At 39.3% G+C, this 24,064-nt stretch overlaps 1 protein-coding gene across 1 annotated transcript in view; it reads left to right on the forward strand.

The window, feature by feature from the left end:
- The window catches only part of LOC120516972 (lutropin-choriogonadotropic hormone receptor-like), a 40,895-nt gene extending 23,326 nt beyond the window's left edge, over positions 1-17,569 (forward strand). Inside the window, exons 4-11 of the mRNA XM_039739012.1 lie at positions 1,122-1,196; positions 5,128-5,202; positions 5,985-6,062; positions 6,244-6,312; positions 7,073-7,147; positions 13,138-13,323; positions 14,215-14,286; positions 15,993-17,569. Coding sequence (XP_039594946.1) covers positions 1,122-1,196; positions 5,128-5,202; positions 5,985-6,062; positions 6,244-6,312; positions 7,073-7,147; positions 13,138-13,323; positions 14,215-14,286; positions 15,993-17,193 — 1,831 coding nt within the window. The 3' untranslated portion in view covers positions 17,194-17,569. The remainder of the gene's footprint in view (positions 1-1,121; positions 1,197-5,127; positions 5,203-5,984; positions 6,063-6,243; positions 6,313-7,072; positions 7,148-13,137; positions 13,324-14,214; positions 14,287-15,992) is intronic.
- Positions 17,570-24,064: the final 6,495 nt, after the last annotated feature.

Raw genomic sequence — 24,064 nt, forward strand, 5'->3', positions numbered from 1 at the left:
CCCTTTGATGGAGTTTGGGTTGGGGTAGGGTTGATCGGATAGGCCACACCTGCCCCATGACCCAGCCCAGGCTAAGTGGATTAAAAAGATGGATGAATAGTGCTTTAAATAAAAGTAGAAAAAACATAATGATCTGTCTTCAAATTAAAATCATTGCTATTTCTACATTGTGGTGCAGTGGTTAGCTCGGCTGCATCACAACTTCAGAATCCTGGACTCAATCTCCAGCTTTTTCAGTGTCTGTGTGGAATTTGAACTTTCTTCCCCTTATATCCATGACTTCACCTTTGTTTTTTTCTTAACTATAAATTTGCCTGGAGTTAATGGGTTTGTATGCGTGTGAGTGTGTACTTTGATGAGTTGACATCTTGTCTAGGGTTGAGTCCTGACACATCAGATGATGTTGAAATGGCCATGTATGAACTGGCTTTGAAGCTCCTATGGAGGCTGGAACATGGACATTGAAACATGAGCTGACTACACACATCAAAGCAGTTATTCAAAGGATCTGTAGAAGTAGAAGACTGGTTGGTAAATATAAAGAATGTCCATAAAGTAAAATGAAAATTTAAAAAAGCTACAGATCAAATACAGAATAACAGATGAATATAATTAACAAAGCCAAAAAGGACAAATCTAACAACCGCAATCAAAAATAAGCTAAAGATCAAAAATCCAAAAGGTACCCAAATCACTAAATGATACTGAAAAAATCCATATATTAAGCCAAAGGAACAATCACTGTATGCGAAAAAGAAAGTGTAAAGGCTGAACAAGAAAGAGCTCAGATGGGAATTTGAAGAGGTGTGAAGCAAAATTCTTGAGCAAAGCACCTTCTGAGACACTCAAATTCATTTCCCATGCCCCTACATCACATGACATTTGGTCAGTAATTGTTGCATAGCAACAAAGAAAGATGGGAGGTGCCAGGGTCTGTAGGCTGATAAAATTAACGACTGGGCGGAGCCCCAACGGTCCTTCAAAACACCAACCCTTGAAACCCTGAACTGGATTAAGAAGGTTTGATGAGTATTTTTGATGGCTTTAACTTGGAATCCACTTAAGACACATAAAATGCTGAACATGGTTTACTCATGCCAATTCATTTTTCTCCCTTACAGTTCTATTCAAAATACCAGACGTCTAATGGACATCAGTCAAGGAGCCTTCAGCAACCTTCCAAAATTAAGATATCTGTGAGAAACAAAAATTAAATTCAGCTTTTGAAAATTAAATATTTGACTTTAATGTTAGTTAGTAGAATGGTGTCTTGCTTTGATTCAAAGTTGGATTCAGATAATGGATGGAATGATAAATGGATAGAGTAGATCTGTGGTATAATCTTTTTAAAACCGTTTAGAACATTAACTGTCACTGTGGTAGGAATGTTGCCTTTGGTAATTCATTTCACTTTTTGAACACTTGTTAAATAAGCATGCTGTGCAGACTTTTAGCCTACACATGGGAACTGTCTTCATTTAAGCCATAGTAAAATATAATGTGACATTATAACGCACTGGTGAGGCCTCATCTAGAGTATTGTGTACACTTTTAGTCTCCAGGATACAGAAAGGATATAGCACACAGCAAAAAATTAAATCTAAGCAAGTGGAAATCATTTATATGATGACATTAAATCTTGTCTTCCTTATTGTAAGAATTATCAACTTATCAAACAATTTGTATTTATGATTATTTATCTTACTTTTACTGTCAAGTAAATTTTGCTTACCCATTAGAAGATTTTGTTGCTAAATGAATGCAAAACAACTCCCATTTAAGGTTTTTTGCCTAGTTTTTGCATATGCATTTTTTGCAGTACAGCACTACTATAGAAAAGGACCAGAGAAGAGCAACTAGGCTGATTCCACAGCTACAGGGGATGAATTACGAGGAAAGATTAAAAGAGCGGAGCCTTTTCAATTTAAGCAAAAGAAGATTAAGAGGAGACATGATTGAAGTGTTTAAAATTATGAAGGGAATTAGTACAGTGGACCAAGACTGTTACTTTAAAATGAGTTCATCAAGAACACGGGGACACAGTTGGAAACTTGTTAAGGGTAAATTTCACACAAACATTAGAAAGTTTTTCTTTACACAGAGAATCAAAGACACTTGGAATAAGCTACCAAGTAGCGTGGTAGACAGTAAGACTTTAGAGACTTTCAAAACACGACTTCATATTATTTTTGAAGAATTAAGTGGATGGGACTGGCGAGCTTGAATGGCGTGTTCTCATCGGGATTGTTCTAATGTTCTAATAAAAAAAAAAAAAAATGAAGTCTGCACTGCCCATATGACATAGAATTCGATGAAGTGGGGTTGAGAATGTTATGTCGTGTATGTTATGGCAAAGTCAGTGCTCTTGAGCAGGTTTTTTCAGTACTGAAAAAATAAATTGAAGAAATCATTATCATTTAATACATTGGTACAAAGGTTGAATGTGTTATCTTATTGTTAAAATTTCAACAGAGCAACACAGAAAAATATCATTATGATCCAGTGTTGCTAGCTGAAGGATTAAAGTGAAGATCATGTACTTTATATGCTTAAAATATATAAAGAGTTTTTAACATTTTTGCTAGAAATTTGAATGCAACTCAGCAAATTGGGGCTGTACAAGTTTATTATAGCAGCATTTTAAGGTTGCTTTAAAGATTAAAAGTTACTTTCAAAAGTTGTATTGGATCTAAGGAAAGTGTATCTTCTTGGACTTCATATTGAAATAGTGTTTTATTATCTGTGCTGAATACAGTGGGGTAGGTAGAAAAAAATAATACAAACATTAATTAATGTCATTGTGGGGGTACATTGATTATTGATTTATATTCTTAGTTGTTATTTTTTTGCTGCATGTTTTGCTTGAAAGATCTAAAAAAGTTTAAATAAGCAACCAAGATGACATTGATAATTGCAGATTGCATAAGGAGACTTAATTTATCAGTCTGCAACCAATAAGAGTCTTTAGTTGATAGTTTAATTGGACAGATGTGTGTCAAAAATAAAATTAAAGGTACACAGCGCCAACAGTTTCTGCTTGCCATTTGCTGCCCCTGATGTCTTACCCCTCAGTTTAGCCCCTTGACATTTTCACCTGTAGGCCTGTGGAGATCATTGTAGACAAAAGGAAAGTCTGTATCCTGTCTTCACTGAAGTGGACCAGAAACTGTTGTCCTGATGATGAAGCACTTTCTGTGTCTTCTCCTTCTGTTTATATGGAACACAATATCAAGAATGAAAGAGCCATCCACATGGCGGTCCCAGAAGGAGCCTTTATTAATTTAGATCCAAAGCAGGTTCCATAAATTACCATGAAAAGATGATAGCAAATTAGTAAAATACCAATGAACTTGTGATTTTAAAGCGACTCTTGTTGCATACAATAACGAGACTAACATCAGGTTATCTTGACCTGTCAGTATCTTGTGAGGTAGCCTACTATACATTCAAGATTTCAGTTTTGTCCACATATTAAAAACCCTTTTAAAGTCTAAAGAAGAAATTTCATTTATAAAGGACCTCTCCCAGAGTGAAAAGGTACTTTAGCTAGTAATGGTTCTACAAGGATCCACACAATCCAGAAGGGTACCATTTAAGAATCAATATAATTAAGAGTATATGTGCAGTATTCTTCCGTAATGCTTGAGCGCCCTTTTATTGTCTGTTGAGTGGGGGCATCTGGAATAAAAGAGATTTTTTTTTTTTAGTTGAAAGGCACCTATTGAGTATTTTGTCAATGTAAAAATATTTGGTGCTTTGCATAATTTTGTTTTTAGCTGACGCGATTTTATATTTTAAAAGTTTCACTTTACTGCTTTACTTTCACGCTCCGGTTAAAGGTTTATTTCTTTGGGTGAGATTTTTTACAGAGAATTTTTTTTTTTGTTTAAATTTTAAATGTGTCACATCACAAAGCTGAAAGCCTCCACAGGCTAAAATGATTCTTATGGAAACTTACCTGGTTGCTAGAGTCTGCCCAGATGCCAGGAAGTGAAAAATGGCAGTGCAGCGACATGAGCTGCTTTGTCCTAGATCAGGGGTCCTCAATCCCAGTCCTGGACAGCCGCAGTGGCTGCAGGTTTTTGTTCTGACCTGGTTGCTTAATTAGAAAGCAATTCTTGCCAATAAAGCACTAACAAGCTATGAAATTAAATTAACTCTGCTATGTCAGGTCCTTCTCATATCCTAGATTTTCTTTCCCTTTCTATCATGCAAATGATTTGAAGGCTAAAATGGACGAGTAATTCTCAGTCCTTCACTTTTTTCTCTTCATTTTTCTTCCAAGTATTTAATTAAACCCAATAGTGCAGATAAATACACAAAGGTGTAAATGTAAATAAGCTAAATGGAGAAATGCTGCTCTCTCTTGTCATTTGCATGTTATTGATAATAAGGAGCAATTAAAATAGCTGTTTAAGACAAAATTAAGCAATAAGGGCTCAAAATCACTAAAGTGAAGCAGAAGTGTTACTTTAGCAATAAGTGCTTTTTATTAAGCAACTGGGTTGGAGCAAAAACCTGCAGCCACTGCGGCTCTCCAGGACCGTGATTGAGGACCCCTGAACTAGATGGATTCAAGCAGTGAACTAGTGCTCGTCAACGGCTAATGTTTGATATTCTGATTTTAACTCTTGCTTTTTAAGTTGACTCAGTTTGCTTATTAAAGTTTTGCCTCTAGTTATTGAATAAGATTTTCTTAGTGAATGACGTTTTGCAATGCCATTCTGACTTTGATTACAACTAAACCCTCTGATTTGAAAAACTTCTTGTGTGCTCTGAAAAGGTATCTTTTGTTTTCAAAGTACTTTCGCATTTCTTGAGAAAAAGAATTCAGTTTATTTTGTTTCTGAAGTAAATGTGCCAGAGGAAAACTGGGGATGGCAAGTTTGGAAAAGAAAATCTACAGTGTGAGTTTTTCAGAACATTTGGTGTTTTTCCGTAGCTGGCATTACAGCGACTCAGACGTGTTCAAAGTGTTTTGTATGCAGGCATTTACATCTTTGTCTCTTCTGAAAGAAATTTACATGTGTATACAAACATCCATCCATTTCTGATCCAGTCTTTGGTTAATTAGAGCATTTTCATGTTATATTTTCATGTTTTTTTCTTCCTTTTTTTCTTTAACAGAAGCATCTGTAACACTGGTATCAAAATATTTCCCGATATGACGAATATATTTTCCCTGGAGTCGTATTTTGTCCTGTAAGTTACCATTATTGTTAATATTATTGCTATTATTATTATTTTAAAAATTAAATGAAATAATAATATTGTGTCACTGTCGCTTTTAATGCAATAAGTAAATACAAATGTTTTTCCACTTTAATAACTAAAAATGCTTATTCCATTAGAAAATGGAAAGTTTCTGGAGCCTAAGTAGGTATTATGACTAGACACTGGTTGGGACTGCAGCCCGTCACAGCAGCCACTCACACACTCCTCCATGAAATAGATTAGTCATGTAGGGCCAATCGAGAGTTCTTTTGATTAATCATCTCAATGTATGATGCTATGTTATATGGTGAAAGGTAACATTCAACATTCATTTAATTCCTGGTGAATTTGCCTTGCTAGGGACTGCCAATCCATTTAGTGTTTGTTCCTGCATTGTGCCCAATGTCATCACAATACGGTTTGGCTCATCACAAGCTAAAAATGGAATATATGGGTTTAGAAATTAAATAAATAAATGAATGAATAAATGAATGTGCAATATTCTTTTAGAAGAGAAATGTTACTTTGCACTATATTGCCTTTTCTTTCCACCCACCTTTTTCAACATTAGTTCTGTAACTGCCCTTTGGATGGGAATCTTTCTGTTCTCCACAAAACAGACTTCAATCTAAGTGGTTAATATGAAGAAACTCACAAGTTTACAAATTTAAAATAAGAATAAAATCTAATATATTGATAGTCTAATGATTAATGAATCAATGAATAGAAGTTCTTTATTAAAATGGTTTGTTTGTTTTTCTCAATTTCAGGGAGGTCTGTGACAATTTACTTATAAAATCCATTCCATCAAATGCCTTCCTTGGAATGAGTAAGGATCAAGTAACAATGTAAGTGTAAGAAAGGTAAAGTTAATCATTTTTAGACACAACGGTGCATTGTTTTTAAATGACTTGTAATTCCCAGTGACAATTCTCTGTAATGTACACAATACAACAAATTCAGAAAGTTAAAGTTAAAAAGTTCTTAGATTTGTCACTTCACACCATAAGATATGTGATTCCTTTTTAGGAACTTGTACAAAAATGGCTTCAGGGAAATACAAAGTCATGCATTTAATGGAACCAGGCTTGAGAAAGTGTACGTATGTCTTGCCTTTTCAGCATTTTTCTTTAAATGTGATGATCATTTCAAAAATATATGGTGAAAGTTTTCTGTTTTTATCAAATTCCTTGAAATTGTAATAGAGGACTTGATATACTGTACAATGCAGACTATCCTGAATTAACGTAAAATAAACTTGTTATATTTTCAATGTATAATACCTTTAAATTTCAAAAGCAATGAATCTTTTGCCATTCTATAAAGTATTCTGTTATTTGTGTACATATTTCTACTGGATTGGCTTGCAGTAGGCTGGCTGGAATAGGCCCCAGCTTTCACAACTCTCAACTGGATTGCATAGGTTCCATAATGGATGAAGGGATGGATTTCTTAAGGCTACAGTGTACACAAATATAGTTTTAGTAGGACATAGCAGGATATACCCTCAGCCATTAGAGGCCTGATTAGTCCCTTGAGCTAATGGAGCTCATGTTTGGTTAAGACAGTTGCTTTCCACACTCTAAGCAGGACGAGGACCCACATTTGCACCCCAAGAGTCCAATGGGGATGAACTGTGAAGGAGTACTAAATGAGAAAACAGAACCTGGATATATAATACAGACTTCATGAGCAAATATGAGCATGCTCAGAAAACAGGGGACTGAATAGAAAAAAAAAAAAACAAGTTCTAGAAAAAATTTATGAAACTGAAAACCGAGTCACATTCTCAGTAGCTTTTCTGATTATGCTTTGTTTTCTTGTGTGTTGATTATTGTCTCCACTCTTCTCTTCACAGGATACTGAAAGGCAATAAAAGACTACAAAAGATACACAATGATGCATTGAAAGGTGCAGTAGGCCCAGATGTGCTGTAAGTAAAAGATGTCTTTCTGTTTAATCCTCATTGGACATGTTGATAATGCGTAGTGCTGCATGCCTGGAATGGATTGGCCTCCTTTCAAGTGCCTGATGCTCCTAGCATAAATTCTGCTTCCAGAAGAAAACAGAAAAGAACAAGGCAGGTTTTATAAAGACTGTAAAGGCACATGCTTGCTTTATCAGAGTGTTTAGACCCCACTTCAGTTCCTGGTTAGGAATCCCTCTTCTGCAGTGTGTGTATGTCCTGTCACAACCCACAGATGTAATATTAACTGGACTAACATGCTAGAAGTGTAGGTGTGCCAATGATAGGAAAACATCACATCCAAGGTCGACTTCTGCATTGTGCCCACCGCTGCTGGGATAGCTCATACAGCAGAGTGTGGTAAACGGAGATCTCGTATTCATTTCTGGTTTTATTTCAACTTTTAAGGAAAAAAACAGTGATTTAAGAGACTGCAGAAGAGTTTGCAGAATCCACTCTTTCATTCTTGTTTTTATTTGTTACTCATTCTTCACCATTTCATATTAATAACAGTTTAATAAATGATAAAAAAGATAAAATGGAGGTGGCTAAAGAATGGAATGGATTAATTTACAAGTAGTTTTTGTTTCCAATTTAAATACTAATACATGTAGTACTAGGGTGTTGTACCGTGTTAGCCATTATGAATGTAGTGAGAAGTCAAGCAAAATGACACCTTTTATTGGATAACTAAAAAGATTACAATATGCAAGCTTTCGAGGCATCATCTTGCCTGAAGAAGGGGCCTGAGTTGCCTCAAAAGCTTGCATATTGTAATCTTTTTCTCACTAAATATTAATATATGTGATTGTAATGGATGGTTGAATATAGGTCAGTATTTCCATAATAATGATTCTGATTTAGGAAAAACTGATGATAATCTGTTCCTGTAACCCTGAATTGCACAATCAATGTATGGATAAAGATTGAATGAATGAATTAAAAGGGAGCCGGTAGCATACTCATGGATAAACATTTAGGACCAAAAATTAAGACGTAAATTAGGTTTTATGTTCATTAATGACAAACAACTCCGAAATCCTGAGAAAATGAAAGACTTATTACCAGATGCATTTTTATGCATTACTTTTCCACAGACGTTATTGACATTTCAATAAATTACTGTTAAGTTTTATACTATTCAACCACATTTACTGCAGGTAGAAAATATATATGTAAAGTACCAAGGTGAAAGCAAAATGTGGACTTTTGCTTGTTTTTTATAACGGATTTACTAATTTTAAACACTCCTGAACACAATGTGACCTTCAGAGTGATGCCTGTGTGTGTGCCTGTCTATCTGCCTCTAAGAATGTAAATCTATGTGCATGACAACATAAACGTGAATCACCCAGCACAAAGGAAACATGTCATAGTTAATACCTATGTAAAATGTTCAATCCAGTCAATTTTAAGGAAAATCGCTCCAGTAGATTTTACTGTATAGAGAAAACTACTGTACATATGCCACAGGTATGGTACAATATACATACTGAGGTGCTGCACTGTGCTTGTCTGTGCCAATTCTTGCTCCTTTAGGTAGCTAACTGGCCGTGGAAGTACAGCTTGATCAGCCACATTAGTTGAAGATTGTGTGGCCTTGGTAGGCTCACCGATTTTATAGGCTTCCAAGCAGCTGGCACTGAAGCTGCTCATTTGAATGATGGAATTCCAGTGTTGAAGTCAAACAGCTATGCCTGGGAAATCTATAGAATGCATGATGCTTTTAGGCAAAGCATGAAATATCTGTGTTACTTTAATCTGCTACATACTTTCCCTAGGCATTGTATATAATGACTTGCCGGTTTGCCTCTTAGCTTTGCATAGAATGCCTAGGAAATGTTTGACATTTTAATCATTTCATACTTTGACATCCAATTTTCGACTTTCTATAGATTTCCTAGGCATTCTACACAATGCCTAATTTCCCACATTGACAATAACATATATAATATACAGGGAAAGTATTGTGAGATCAAAATTGTCTGTTCAAATTTTTAAGAAACTTACATATTTTAGGTATTCCTAAACATGATTTGTCCACTTTCAAAGTGATGACTTTCAGTCTGTGAGGATGTGAGTCTGGTGACACAATAACTCAAAATCAAATTACTCCACCTAGATGAAACTTCACACAGTTATTATATTAGATTGGATAAACTTTATTAATTCAATGGGGAAATCCAGACTCCTCCTTGAACCGTCACCTTATCGTGGTGGAGGGGTTTGCATGTCCCAATGATCCTAGGAGCTATGTTGTCCGGGGCTTTATGCCCCTGGTAGGGCCACCCAAGGCAAACTGGTCCTAGGTGAGGGATGAGACAAAGAACGGTTCAATAAACCTCTGATGAAGAATAAAAACCTTGGACAACGTTTTCCCTTGGGGCTCGGCCGGGCACAGCCCGAAGAGGTAACGTGGGTCCTCCTCCACATGGGCTCACCACCTATGGGAGGGGCCAAGGAGGTTGGGTGCAGTGTGAGTTGGGTGGTGGCCGAAGGCGAGGACCTTGGCGGTCTGATCCTCGGCTACAGAAACTGTCTCTTGGGACGTGGAATGTCACCTCTCTGAAGGGGAAGGAGCCTAAGCTAGTGCGCGAGGTCAGAGGTTCCGCTAGATATAGTCGGACTCACCTCGACGCACAGCTTGGACTCTGGAACCAATCTCCTTGAGAGGGGCTGGACTCTCTACCACTCTGGAGTTGCCCCGGTGAGAGCGCCAGCAGGTGTGGGCATACTTATTGCCCCCACTGGAGCCTGTGCATTGGGGTTTACCCCGTGGGCGAGAGGGTGGCCTCCCTCCGCCGGGTGGGGAAGGGTCCTGACTGTTGTTTGTGCGTATGCGCCGAACAGCAGTTTGGAGTATCCACCCTTTTAAAGTCTCTGGAAGGGTTGCTAGAGGGCATACCTTCTGGGGATTCCCTCGTTTTGCTGGGAGACTTCAATGCTCACGTGGGCAATGACAGTGAGACCTGGAAGGGCGTGATTGGGAGGAATGGCCCCCCCGATCTGAACCCGAGCGGTGTTTTGTTATTGGACTTCTGTGCTCGTCATGGATTGTCCATAACAAACACCATGTTCAAGCATAAGGGTGTTCATATGTGCACTTGGCACCAGGACACCCTAGGCCTCAGGTCGATGATCGACTTTGTGGTGTGTGTCGCCGGACTTTGGCCATATGTCTTGGACACTCGGGTGAAGAGAGGGGCGGAGCTGTCAACTGATCACCACCTGGTGGTGAGTTGGCTTCGATGGTGGGGAAGATGCGGTCAGACCTGGTAGGCCCAAACGTGTTGTGAGGGTCTGCTGGGAACGGCTGGCAGAGTCCCCTGTCAGAAGTAGCTTCAACTCCCACCTCCGGCAGAACTTCAACCACGCCCCGAGGGAGGTGGGGACATTGAGTCGAATGGGCCATGTTCCGTGCCTCTATTGTTGAGGCGGCTGACCGGAGCTGTGCCGCAAGGTGGTCGGTGCCTGTCGTGGCGGCAATCCCGAACCCGTTGGTGGACACCGGCGTGAGGGATGCCGTCAAGCTGAAGAAGGAGTCCTATAGGACTTTTTGTCCTGTGGGTCTCTGGAGGCAGCTGATAGGTACCGCAGGCCAAGCGAACGCAGCTTCGGTTGTTGCTGAGGCAAAACTCGGGCATGGGAGGAGTTTGAGAGGCCATGGAGAACGACTTTGGACGGCTTCGAGGAGATTCTGGTCCACCGTCCGGCGCCTCAGGAGGGGAAGCAGTGCAGTGTCAACACCGTATATGGTGGGGATGGTGCGCTGCTGACCTCACTCGGACGTTGTGGGTCGGTGGGAGGAGTACTTCAAGACCTCCTCAATCCCACTAACATGCCTTCCAATGAGGAAGCAGAGCCTGGGGACTCTGAGGTGGGCTCTCCCATCTCTGGGACTGAAGTCACCGAGGTGGTCAAAAACTCCTTGGTGGCAGGGCCCCGGGTGGATGAGATACCGAGTTCCTTAAGGCTCTGGATGTTGTAGGACTGTCTTGGTTGACACGCCTCTGCAACATCGCATGGACATCGGGACAGTGCCTCTGGATTGGCAGACGGGGTGGTGGTCCCCTCTTTAAAAGGGGACCGGAGGGTGTGTTCCAACTATAGAGGGATCACACTCCTCAGCCTCCCTGGAAAAGTCTATTAGGGGTTCTGGAGAGGAGGGTCCGCCGGATAGTGAACCTCGGATTCAGGAGGAACAGTGTGGTTTTATCCTGGTCGGAACAGTGGACCAGCTCTTCACCCTTAGCAGAGTCCTGGAGGGTGCATGGGAGTTTGCCCGACCGGTCTACATGTGTTTTGTGGACTTGGAAAAGGCATTCGACCGTGTCCCTCGGGAATCCTGTGGGGGTGCTCGGGAGTATGGGGTACGGACCCCTGATAAGAGCTGTTCGGTCTCTGTACAACCGTGTCAGAGCTTGGTCCGCATTGCCGGCAGTAAGTCAGCCCGCTTCCAGTGAGAGTTGGACTCCGCCAGGGCTGCCCTTTGTCACCGATTCTGTTCATAACTTTTATGGACAGAATTTCTAGGCGCAGCCAGGGGGTTGAAGGGGCCGGTTTGGTGGACTCAGGATTGGGTCACTGCTTTTTGCAGATGATGTTGTCCTGTTTGCTTCATCAGGCCGTGATCTTCAGCTCTCTCTGGATCAGTTCGCAGCGGAGCTCCAAATCCGAGAGCATGGTCCTCAGACGGAAAAGGGTGGAGTGCCCTCTCAGGGTTGGGGGAGAGATCCTGCCCCAAGTGGAGGAGTTCAAGTATCTCGGGGTCTTGTTCACGAGTGAGGGAAGAATGGAGCGTGAGATCGACAGGCGGATCGGTGCGGCATCCGCAGTGATGCGGGCTCTGCATCGGTCTGTCGTGGTGAAAAAGGAGCTGAGCCGTAAGGCAAAGCTCTCAATTTACCAGTCGATCTACGCTCCTACCCTCACCTATGGTCATGAGCTATGGGTAGTGACCGAAAGGACCAGATCGCGAATACAAGCGGCTGAAATGAGTTTCCTCCGCAGGGTGTCTGGGCTTTCCCTTAAAGATAGGGTGAGAAGCTCAGTCATCCGGGAGGGGCTCAGAGTAGAGCCGCTGCTCCTCCGCATCGAGAGGAGTCAGATGAGGTGGCTCGGGCATCTGATCAGGATGCCTCCTGGACGCCTCCCTGGTGAGGTGTTCTGGGCACGTCCAACCGGGAGGAGGCCCGGGGAAGACCCAGGACACGCTGGAGGGACTATGTCTCCGGCTGGCCTGGGAACGCCTTGGGATTCTCTCGGAAGAGCTGGAAGAAGTGGCCGGGGAGAGGGAAGTCTGGGCCTCTCTGGTTAACCTGCTGCCCCCGCGACCCGACCTCGGATAAGCGGAAGAGGATGGATGGATGGATGGATGGATGGGGAAATCCAGAATTAAGGTTAGGGTTAAGGTTATTTATTAACACTACAACATGCTATATCTTATTGATTTGGAGAAAAAATGGTTCCAGTGTAATTTGCTCTACAGAATAAACAATTTTGTACTTTTTACACAAATTAGCCTGAAATATTTTAAGGCTGAAATCACAGTATTATGTTTTAAATTGCTTCTAAATATAAACCTCATTGTTTGAGAAAACATATCCTAGCCAAAGTAAAAGTGGCATTAGTTAGGTACATTTTTCACTTCATTAGTTAGATATTAAAAACAAAAATAACAAAATGTAGTGTAACTTCTAAATCAATCAATCACACACATGGCTGGGATTAGCCTTATTCACTTATTGTGTGAGTATACTTGAGTAGGCGCTGAAGGGCTGACACAACCTATCCAGTCCTGTCTATTACTTTGCACGTTGCGGTCCCCATGAAAAAGCAGGCCTAGAAAGTGGATGAACAATGAAAACGAACTACTTCTAAGAAGAAATGCAACACTTGTCTGTTTGTTTTAGACTGTGTAAACTTTTACAGTTAATTTCCATTTTACTATTTTGCAGAGATGTCTCTTCCACTGCACTTGAGTACCTCCCATTGTATGGTCTGGACTCTGTTCGCATACTGATAGCCCATTCGTCTTATTCACTGAAGAAACTGCCACCTTTAAATAAATTTATCAACCTGCAGGAGGCTCATTTAACGTATCCCAGCCACTGTTGCTCCTTTAAGAATAAGAGAAGGAACAAGTAAGTACAACTAATCATATATATATATATATATATATATAGTGATAAAGATACATTATTTACTGAACTGTGTAAAACAGTACTCAATTGGTATCCTATTTCCATTATATGCATATAATTCTTGTGTACATGCTGTAGTACAGATAAATAGATAGAACTTTATTTTTCCTCAGGGGGATATTTGGCTTTTTGCAGGAGCTCAATAAATTCATAAATAAATAAATATCATAAACACAGTCCTTGAATCTCGCAAACTGTGGTCTTCCTGACAGATAGTTCATCATCTAGGACACCATAAACTAATCCACCTGCATATCTGTGAGCTTACCCCTTAACAGGGATGGTTGGAGAATTCAAAAAACATAATCCTCGCAGTGCTGCCAGCTTTGTCCCGGTGGGAATAAGCCTTATGGAGCACATCAATAATTGATTAGATCTTGCAGATGTTGTCTAAGTGTATTCCTTCAAAACTTTCCCATTACTAACTAAACCAAGTAATAATATCATTAAATGAATTTTTATATGTTTTATTTCATTTGTCTTATATTGGATATGGCACAATAATTTGTGCTGCTGGCTCACAGGTCCAGTGTCCTGAGTTTGAATCCTTTACCCGGTCATGTCTATGTGATATTTGCACATTCTGCTATTACCTGTGTAGCTTTACTCCCATTTTGGTCTGAAGTCTCAAAAAGACAATGTGGGTTAGGTTAACTGGTAAATTCCAATCGACCCTGTGCGGTCGTAAGTACATGAAGGAGGGAACCTTGTGATGGCCTTGTCTAAAGCTACTTCATTTCTGCCTGATTCTGCTATAATAGACCCCTCTGCATCACTGAATTGAATTAAGTAGGTTTGAGAATATTATGTTTTTTGTGTAATCTTGTTCAGACAGGCCTTAGATGGAGCCAGTTGGGAAATTTTAACTATGCGTTGTGAAGATGACAGCAGCTCAATGGAAGTGTAAGTACTGCACTCTGTGAGTAACAGTTTTGAAAAGTATGATTGGTTTTTATTTAAAATTTAACAACTACTTCATTTTTTGTGTTCTAGTTTATTTTTAAATAAAAAGTAAATTACTTTTGTCATAGAAGGCCCGGGTTGACTGGCACCCCAGCCACAATGGATGATTCCTTACCCAGGCCAGAAAGCCATTTAAAAGGAAGGTTAGGAATGGATGGGCATCACAACCAGGGTTGGTCAGTGGTACATTAACCAGATGGGATGTAATTATGAGAGAAGGATAGAGGGAGACTGCCTCCTGAGGGTTTGTGGTCCCTCACTACACTGGATGGCAGTGGCCCTCTGGTATGAAATTGGGGACCATGAAGAAAAAGTGTTGTCATTTCTACATGATACGACCGAAATGTATGTTAATCACCTTAAATGAGAGTCTGCAATTTGCACTTTAATTGCATCTAAATTGTTTGATTTGTAATTTTAAACAGTGAAGCAGAAGGTTAAATCTGGGAAAAGTCTGTCTTAATCCCAAACATTATGAAGGGCACTGTAATAAGCAATATTTTAGCAATAAGATCATACATTTTTGCATGTTTTGTACATACAACTGGATAAATTACCTGTGATACGATAAAAATATTTCTCAGCCATCACTACAAACCTGGGTAAGTAACATATACAAAAAATATCATTTTTGGGTGAAGTATACCTTTAAAGTTATATTTCAGATAAAATGGAAGAATCTTATTTGTTAGTCTCTGATGGATAAAATGGTCAAAGTCTTTCTCGGATCTGATAACTTGTGGTCAGATATCCAGAATAAAGAGGATAACAAAAACTCAACAAAATAAACAGAATGATAAATACTCTGGTCTTTCTCTTGACATTCGTATACACAAGGACACCCCGTCGATAGGCACTGAGCACCAGCATAGCACAATTAAGTCCTTCATCCCCTCCTCCTTACCCTTCTCTACAACCTCTGTCCTCTGTTTCTCTCACATGATGGACCCTTGTTTATGTCACCTCCACACTCTTAAGTGGACTGGATTTCTGAACCTGAAATGGCTTTTAAGGCCAAACCTCCTGCTGTTTAGAAACAAGCTAGTTAGAAAATGCCTGACCACAGACAAATTCTGAGGTGAAACCCCTAATCACTTCCAGGAGTAGGAACTGTAATCTGGAAACCACCACACTGTACTCCTAGAGTGTGATCTAGAGACCCCCAACTGTTGAGGACCCACTTACTGCCATGAAAAGCTAGGAAATCTCTGATAAATTTGTCCTGTGGCTCCAACTTCAGCCCGTAATCCCCATCCTGACTAGGCACCACTCTTCAATGGATAGACAGATATATTTTAAATAGCAATTAGTAGTACTTTAAGGTTAGATGTAATTGTACTTTTTCTTTGTTATTATGTGATCTTATGCGTTTTAGTAATAATAAATCATTGAAGCCTTCTCAAGCTTGTTGGCCCAGTTCTAAGTTGCTTGCAGCCTTCTAGTTCTGTTAAACTATTTTAGGCCTTTTCCGATTCTGTCAGTATACAATGTCATTCATTCCATCTGAACCTCATTTGATGCTCCATTAGCATGTTGTGTGCTCTTCTTTACATGTGCATGAGCTTTCTGCTTTGTTACCAGACCTCATTCATTTGATCTCCTTGATAATACTTGTGTTTTAATACTGTTGTGATCTCTTTTAACAGTGTGTCAACCTCACCATTCAATTCATCAGGACTGATTGGAGGTTCAACTCTAGATGAAACCCTGATGGTAGACTCACAATACCCAGAATATGATTTTTGTTTGACACAAAGGTATCTTCATTGCACCCCAGCACCGGATGCCTTTAACCCCTGTGAAGACATCATGGGCTATGACTTACTACGGATCCTTATTTGGTTTATTAACGTCCTGGCCATCATGGGCAACTTAACAGTCCTGGTTGTTTTCGTGACCAGCCAATACAAGCTTACTGTTCCCAGGTTCCTGATGTGTAATCTAGCATTTGCTGATTTTTGCATGGGCATTTATCTTCTACTGATTGCCACGGCTGACTACAGAACTAGAAGCCAGTATAATCAGTATGCGATAGAATGGCAGATGGGTGCGGGTTGCAGCTCTGCTGGCTTCTTCACTGTATTTGCAAGCCAGCTGTCTGTGTATACCCTGACAGTCATTACCCTTGAAAGATGGTACACCATTACTTATGCCATACAACTTGAACGGAGGCTGTCTCTAAGACATGCTCTGTTCATCATGATGGGGGGCTGGCTTTTCTCAGTAGCTATGGCACTCTTGCCGATATTAGGAGTAAGCAGCTACATGAAGGTGAGCATCTGTTTGCCGATGGATATTGAAACACCACTCTCTCAGAGTTACATCATCTTCATTTTGCTCCTTAACACGACTGCCTTTGTCATTATCTGTGCCTGTTACATTAAAATTTACCTTGCTGTAAGGAACCCTCACTATGTCACCAAACACACAGATGCCAAGATTGCCAAACGGATGGCAGTGCTTGTTTTCACAAACTTTACCTGCATGGTACCCATCTTGTTCTTTGCCATCTCAGCTGCCTTTAAGGTTCCACTGATCACAGTCACACATTCAAAAATCCTGCTGGTGTTCTTTTACCCGATTAATTCGTGTGCAAACCCTTTCCTGTATACTGTTTTCACGAAAACATTCAGACGGGATGTTTGCATTATGCTCAGTTGGTTTGGATGCTGTAAAATTGAGGCCAACATACGTAGGATGTCTTTCTACAACAGCGGGAATTATACAATGAGGAATAATAGCTCAGGAACGGCAAACAGGAGTTCGCAGTTGGTGTTGAAAATGGCTGCATTCAGCTCTTATCCTTCTCCACAAGTGAAACAAGAATTGGTCTGCAAGCAAAGTTAATGAAATCGTTGTCAGCATGGATGGACAATGAATATTTCATTGTTGTATATTTGGGTGCATTTAGGAGATGTAACAGGAAACCTAAACACAGCAGTAGTTTCTTCTGTATAGAACTGCTCATTATGCAGGACTAGCTACAATGCGAACCATTCAACCGTCAAACAGAACCAATACAACCTGAGTGGAGGATGTCAGCGACTGATTGACATCAGAGAAGAAGAGAACTAAAAGTCCAGTATGATGCACATTCCAGACAAAAATAAAGGCAGCCCACCATCCATGCATTGAGTAAACAGCTGCCATTTCTAGGCCGCACTGCTTCTCTCTGTACAATTTAACAATACAGAAACAAAATGAGTGAAGGGAGCGCACAGGCCCAAACCTGACAGCACTCAATTCACTTGGAGCAGTGGTGTCTAAGACATTACAAATATAAACTTCAGAAATGCATGATCCGTTTGAACGAATTATGTAATTTTTTATAACAGATTTTTTTTTTTCTTATTTCAGTAGCTATTTATTTTTCCTGGTATATAGTTTAATGAACCAGAACCGGAAGGGTAGAGCCAGACAATAGTTTTCATCTATTCTACGATGTTCAGTTCCATTATTGACTAGATTTTAAACTTAACTTTTCTTCTATTAGCGTTTAAACCACTGACTACGGAATGTCACGTTCTCTGAGAAAATAAAAGTCAGGAAAAAAAATTAAAATAATCTGTTTGAATGTGTTAATAATTTGTTTTTTGTGAAGATCCTTTGTAAGTTTGTGAGCTCTTCTAAGTTCGAAAAAGTGACGCTGCACTGGACTTTCAGCCCTTAAAATTGTGGCTTCCAGTCCATCACCTCAGCCATAAGACCTCACTGATCTTCATACTTAGACCTGACTAAGTGTTCACCACTTAGTTTAACAGATTTTATGTGATTACTCCCCACAACCCCAAAAAAATGGAGCAGATCAGGCATGAAGGTCATAACTGACAGAAGTCATTAAAAGTGAAGAAGATGGTTCTGCTTACTGTTGCTATTGTTCTTTTAAACTTTATTTTTTATTGTATTAAGTTTAAAATGGATATAAAATGGATGCCGAAAGAGGAAAGTGCAGACTACTGACAGATTACTGTAATTACTGTAACATTTCATTTAATTTTCTAACCTGCTAAGTCTATTGGAGCCTACCTCAGCTCACATAGGGTGAAAGGTTGGAACAAACCCTGGACAGGGCTCCAATCCATCACACCTCTCTTTCTCTCTCTCTATATATACTGTATACATACAGATATATATATGTAGAGAGAGAGAGCACACAAATGACTAATACATGTTATGATGGTGTTTTTCATTAAGTTCACAAATTATTCATATTAATACTCATACAGAATTATAGCAATATAAAATAGGCATAATATACATAATTACACAGTAAGTATTGTGTGCAGTGTTATGATATTCTACCTAGTTACCTTAATGGTAGAGCCAGTCCATACATACAAAAAATAAAATGAATTAAAGGCAGTATGATTTTCAGTAATGAATAAAACCAAACCTCCAATTTTCACAAAGCAAAAACAATACAAAGTGAATTACGTACAGTTGAAGTCAGGTGTTTACATATACTTATGGTGAATTCCTTAAAACTCACTTTATAACCTCTCCACAGATTTTATACTACCAGACTATAAATTTGGCATATTGCTTAAGCCATCTACTTTGAACAGGGTAAAAGCAGCATTTTCCAACAACGTTCACAATCAGAATATTTCACTTTTATTGGCCATATCACAATTACAGTGGGTCACAAGTTTAACTTGAATCAAATGTTTTAAGTTGCCTTCCACAAGCTTCTCAAACTAAGATACTGGAATTGTGGTCCATTCCTTCAGATAGAACTGGCGTAAGTGAGACAGGTTTGTAGGCCTCCTTACTCACACATGCTATTTCAGTTCTGCTCACAAATTTTCAATCAGATTGAGATCAGTGCTTTGTAATCGCCACTCCAATACCTTGACCTTGTTGTCTTTAAGCCATTTTGACACAACTCTGAAGGTATGCTTGGGGTCATTGTCTATTTGGAAAGACCCATTTGTGACTGAGCTACAACTTCATTGCTAAGCTTGTAAGATGTTGATTGCAGTACATCTACATCATTTTCCTTCCTCTTGTTGCCATCTATTTTGTGACGTGCACCAGTCCCATCTGCAGCAAAGCACTGCCACAACATGATGCTCCCACCCTCGTGCTTGACGGCTGGGATGGTGTTCTTTGACTTGCAAACCTCATTCTTTTTCCTCTAAACGTAATAATGGTCATTATAGCCAAACAGTTTGATTTTGAATTCATCAGACCAAAGAACATTTCTCACTGCAAACTGCAGTCTGGCTTTTGTTATGGCGGCTTTGGAACAGTGGCTTCTTCCTTATTAAACAGCCTTTCAGGTTATGTCAATACAGGACTTGTTTTACTGTTGATATAGATACTTGTCTACCTATTTCCTCCAGCAACTTCACAAGATCCTTTATTGTTCTTGTGGGATTGATTTACACTTTTCCTGCAAAATGCGTTCTCCTCTAGGAGACAGACTGCATCTCCTTCCTGAGTGGTATGACGGCTGTGTGGTCCCAAAAGCATTTAAACTTGCGTATTATTATTTGTACAGATGGGATATGAAACGTTCACATGCTTGGAAATCGTATGAACTAAATTTGTGGAGGTCCATAGTTTTGTTTCTGAGTTCTTGGCTGATTTTGTTTTAGATTTTTCCATTATGTCAAGTAAAGAGGCATTGAGTTTGATGGTAGGCCTTAACATACTGTACATCCAAATACTGACTCTAGTTAGGCTAATTGGCTATCAGAAGCTAACTATCTAATTGCCTAAAGGCTTGACATCATTTTCTGCAATTTTTCAAGCTGTTTAAAGGCCCAGTTAACAAAATGAATGTAAACTTGTAACCCACTGAAATTGTGATACCTACTCTCTATATATAAAATCCTAAGCTAAAAGTGCAATGATTTTATGTGACTTTTTGTCACGCTTTAAATTGGGCTAATTTTACAAACTACATATATATGTTTAGTATCATTCTTTTCAGAATTTATCGAACTTTAATGTGATTATGTTAGATTTTCAGATTCTTATTCCGTTTTTAAATTATAACCTAAACAATATCAAGAACTCACATCCTGTGAGATGAGACTTTGAGCCAAGACATTTAACCACACCTGGGGCTGGAAATAAAAGACAAAATGTAGGACAGCTGCTGTATAGGCTTATAAATGTTAAAAGTGCCAAGTGAGATGCAGATCATGTGGCACGGCAACAGCATCAAGCCAGCAGCTGATTGAGTAAAAACTATTTGTTTCTCCGTTTAAGTGGGGGTTTCGGAGGAGCAACCGCATCTCCTTGGGGTCCCTCTTCACAACATGAGCGGCAGAGATGCGAAGTGGCTGGTGCATAGTGCAGGCTGGGGGGGTTGGCGAGCGAATTGAGCAGGGGGTAAGCCCCCTAGTATTCAATAAATATTGAAATAATTTGATAACGCTGTTGGAAAAAATGACTTTTTGCCCTGCAGTAAGTAGGCACATCAAATGATATGCCAAATGTATAGTTTGTTAGTATAAAATCTGTGGAGGGTTATAATGTGAGTTTTAAAGATCTCACCCCAAGTGTATGTAAACTTCTGACTTGAACTGTATGGTATAGTTCAAGTATGCAGTATTATGAGCTGTACTGTTTGCTACATTTCTATTTGCTTTCCTGAGTACTCATGTTTCCTTCCACATCCCAAACGTGTGCGTATTAGATTAATGGGGGACTTTTTACTAGCTATATGTGAAGTGAGCTTGAGAGTATGCTAGCAGGACCCCCAAGACAATCATCATTAACCTTTCTGTTCCTCTAATCAAGAAGGTGATGCCATGGAGGGGTAGCAGGAGGACAGTACAGTTCCCCTTGACCAGTGTTTCTCATCTTGATAGGTGGCAAGTTGCTATTGTTTACAATGGCTATGGCTTGTGCACTGGGTTGCAGCAGGTTGTCACTCTATCAGTCATTCTCAATCCAACCCCTACCACCCTCTACTTTCTGCTGATCATGCTCAATTCAGCAAGTGGTACCCCCCACCCATTCTGACAAACATGCTTGATTCACCAAGGTTTTCCAACTTTTTGTTTTTTAATGTGTTACTGGCATCAAATTCAGAATAAGCATATTTTTTCAAAAAAAATAACATTTCTCAGTTTCATCAACTGATATGTAGTCTTTGTACTATTTTCAATTATATATAAAGTTTACATGATTTGCTACTCTTTGCATTCTTTTTTTATTTACATTTTATACAGAGCCCAACATTTTTTTGGAAACTGTTATACAGTAGATATCCTGAGGTTAGGAACAAGAACATTTCTAGGAAGAATTTAAACTCACATTCACTGCTAGAGTGCATAATGAGAAGAGTCAACCATGTACGGATGAAAAAGATAATCCGGATGAATCCAGGGGTAGACAAATGAGATGGAAGAGGTACATTCAAAGGAAGAATCTTAAAAAGTTGTTCACAACGGACCAGGAGCTAACATGTACATAAAGGTGCCAGGGTCATAAAGGTCACACAAAGGGGCCTGGTGATATGAAATGATGGAGTACAGCATCAACACCAAGAGCTCTGAACATAGTGCAGTTGGTTAAAAACAGACTTTGGATGACCATACAATAAGACAATACTGTATTCTAGTCTAGATGTAATAAATGTATGGATAAACATTCAGCCTCTGTCAAAGGTCAAAGATGGTCAAAGTCGGGCTAATTTACTTAAATGATAAAAGGAACGTTTTCACTAAGGTACTGATGTGTAGAACAAATAACAGAGAGAAATTAAATGTAATACCAAGACTTCTAACTACAGGGTGGCACGGTGATGCAGTGGTAGCACTGCTGCCTCGCAGTTAGGAGACCAGGGTTTGCTTCCTGGGTTCTCCCCGTGTCTGTGTGGGTTTCCTCCAGGTGCTCCGGTTTCCTGCCACAGTCCAAAGACATGCAGGTTAGGTCCTTGTCCTTAAATTGTCCTTGGTGTGTTTGTGTGTCCTGTGATGGGCTGGCGCCCTGCCCAGGAATTATTCCTGCCTTACACCCTGTGTTGGCTGGGATTGGCTCCAGCAGACCCCCGTGACCCTGTGTTAGGATATAGTGGGTGACTTCTAAATACAGTTGATGCCTGCACATGGATACCATCAAATAATAATGTAAAATGATTATTCTTAGCAAACTGAGACTTATTCATAATCAAGAGTATTTCATTTTTTTCACTTTGTAATTTTCAAAAACTGGATGTCAGCCATAACCTGACATCATTCAGAGAAGCACTAATAAATTCATATTTGATTATTTACTGATGGTCCTAGCCCTCTAAGAGCCTCTGCCAGGAAGTTAAAATGACAACTTCAAACATGAGCCTGTGGGGTATTGTTTTAGACAATTTCAAGGTCAAATATGTTGTTAGTTTTGATCCTTTACCAGGGACTGATTGACAGCAGCAGCTCTCTTATTCAATCCAGAAGTTCTTATTTGTGTTTGTTGCTGGTTTTATATACATTTTCATTTAGGTACTGCAAAAATGCATTTATTATTTATTACTTAAGACCTTACCAAAAGGTTCTTTTGGTGGGAATGACACTTACAAAGCATTAGTAAAGTAACTGATCGTCTGTGCAGTGTAACCTACTAAAATAACTTCTTTGGAACGGTCAGAGGTAACTTAAGTGAAACATATGCCTCTTGATACTGCATACTTAATTATAAGACCAATGACAAATTCATATTCATAATGAAGTTTAGCAGCATATGAAATGCCATTCTCCAGAGATAATGTACCTATTTGCTGCTGGATTATAACTGTAATTAAAACTAAAAGAAGCCTTTCTTAAGGTCTAGTAACATAATAGTAAATTAGGAAACAGGAATTTTTGCAGCAGCTAGTGTTACCATTTTATATATACATATACAATCGAGAATATTTAGCCTTTAAATATATAAATTGAAGCACACATTTTAATATTTCAAATAGCTGACGCAAATTAGTTTAGTTTATTACGTACACCTACCTTTTTATGAACAGCCTGAATTAAGACGTGTTACACTAATCAGATTTTTTTTATTAAGTAAAATCATTATTATTTTATAAAAAGCAAAAAACAATGAACTGCTCTTTTAAATTATTTATATAATTTTCGAGGTACGTTGCTATACTCGTTATTCACGGCGCCGGAGAGTGCTGACGTATTGTATGTTGACGTGACAATACGTATCCTGTTATAAACCTTTAACCTTAAAAGTGTGCAGTACTTGAGTCTTTTACAGGTTCTCAAAATCGATCGGCTACTGGGTTGGCACGGTAGTATACAGCATAAGTCAAATGCGTAGCAAGAGAAATTCCGGGATCCAATAAGATTCGTTTTAAAAATGTTTAGTGAAAATAAAAAATAAACATCACAAAAATTCAGGAAAAAGTACACACGCAAAAAAATAAATCGTTTCTTCTCTTTTTCGTTTCATTTTTCGCTTTCTTACGGACTTAAGTTTCATTCCATACAAATGTACGTTACTTTTCTATGATGGATTTACATACGCTTCAGTATCGTTCTTTAAATTCCTATCCTACACTTGCAGATCATTCGTCAAATCATATGATAAAAAAACTGTATACCATTGTTTTATTTGAGGGCAAATCTTTACAAATCACGCTTCCAACAGAGAGACTAAGTTGCTCAGCCTATCTTTCCAAATATCGTATAAATATATGGCGACGCTCCGTAACGACGACAGCAACTCAGTTTTGTCACATTTTTACGACGTCAGCGGAAGTAAATGTGACACA

The sequence above is a fragment of the Polypterus senegalus genome, chromosome 16 (assembly GCF_016835505.1).
Source record: "Polypterus senegalus isolate Bchr_013 chromosome 16, ASM1683550v1, whole genome shotgun sequence".
Lineage (NCBI taxonomy): Eukaryota > Metazoa > Chordata > Cladistia > Polypteriformes > Polypteridae > Polypterus > Polypterus senegalus.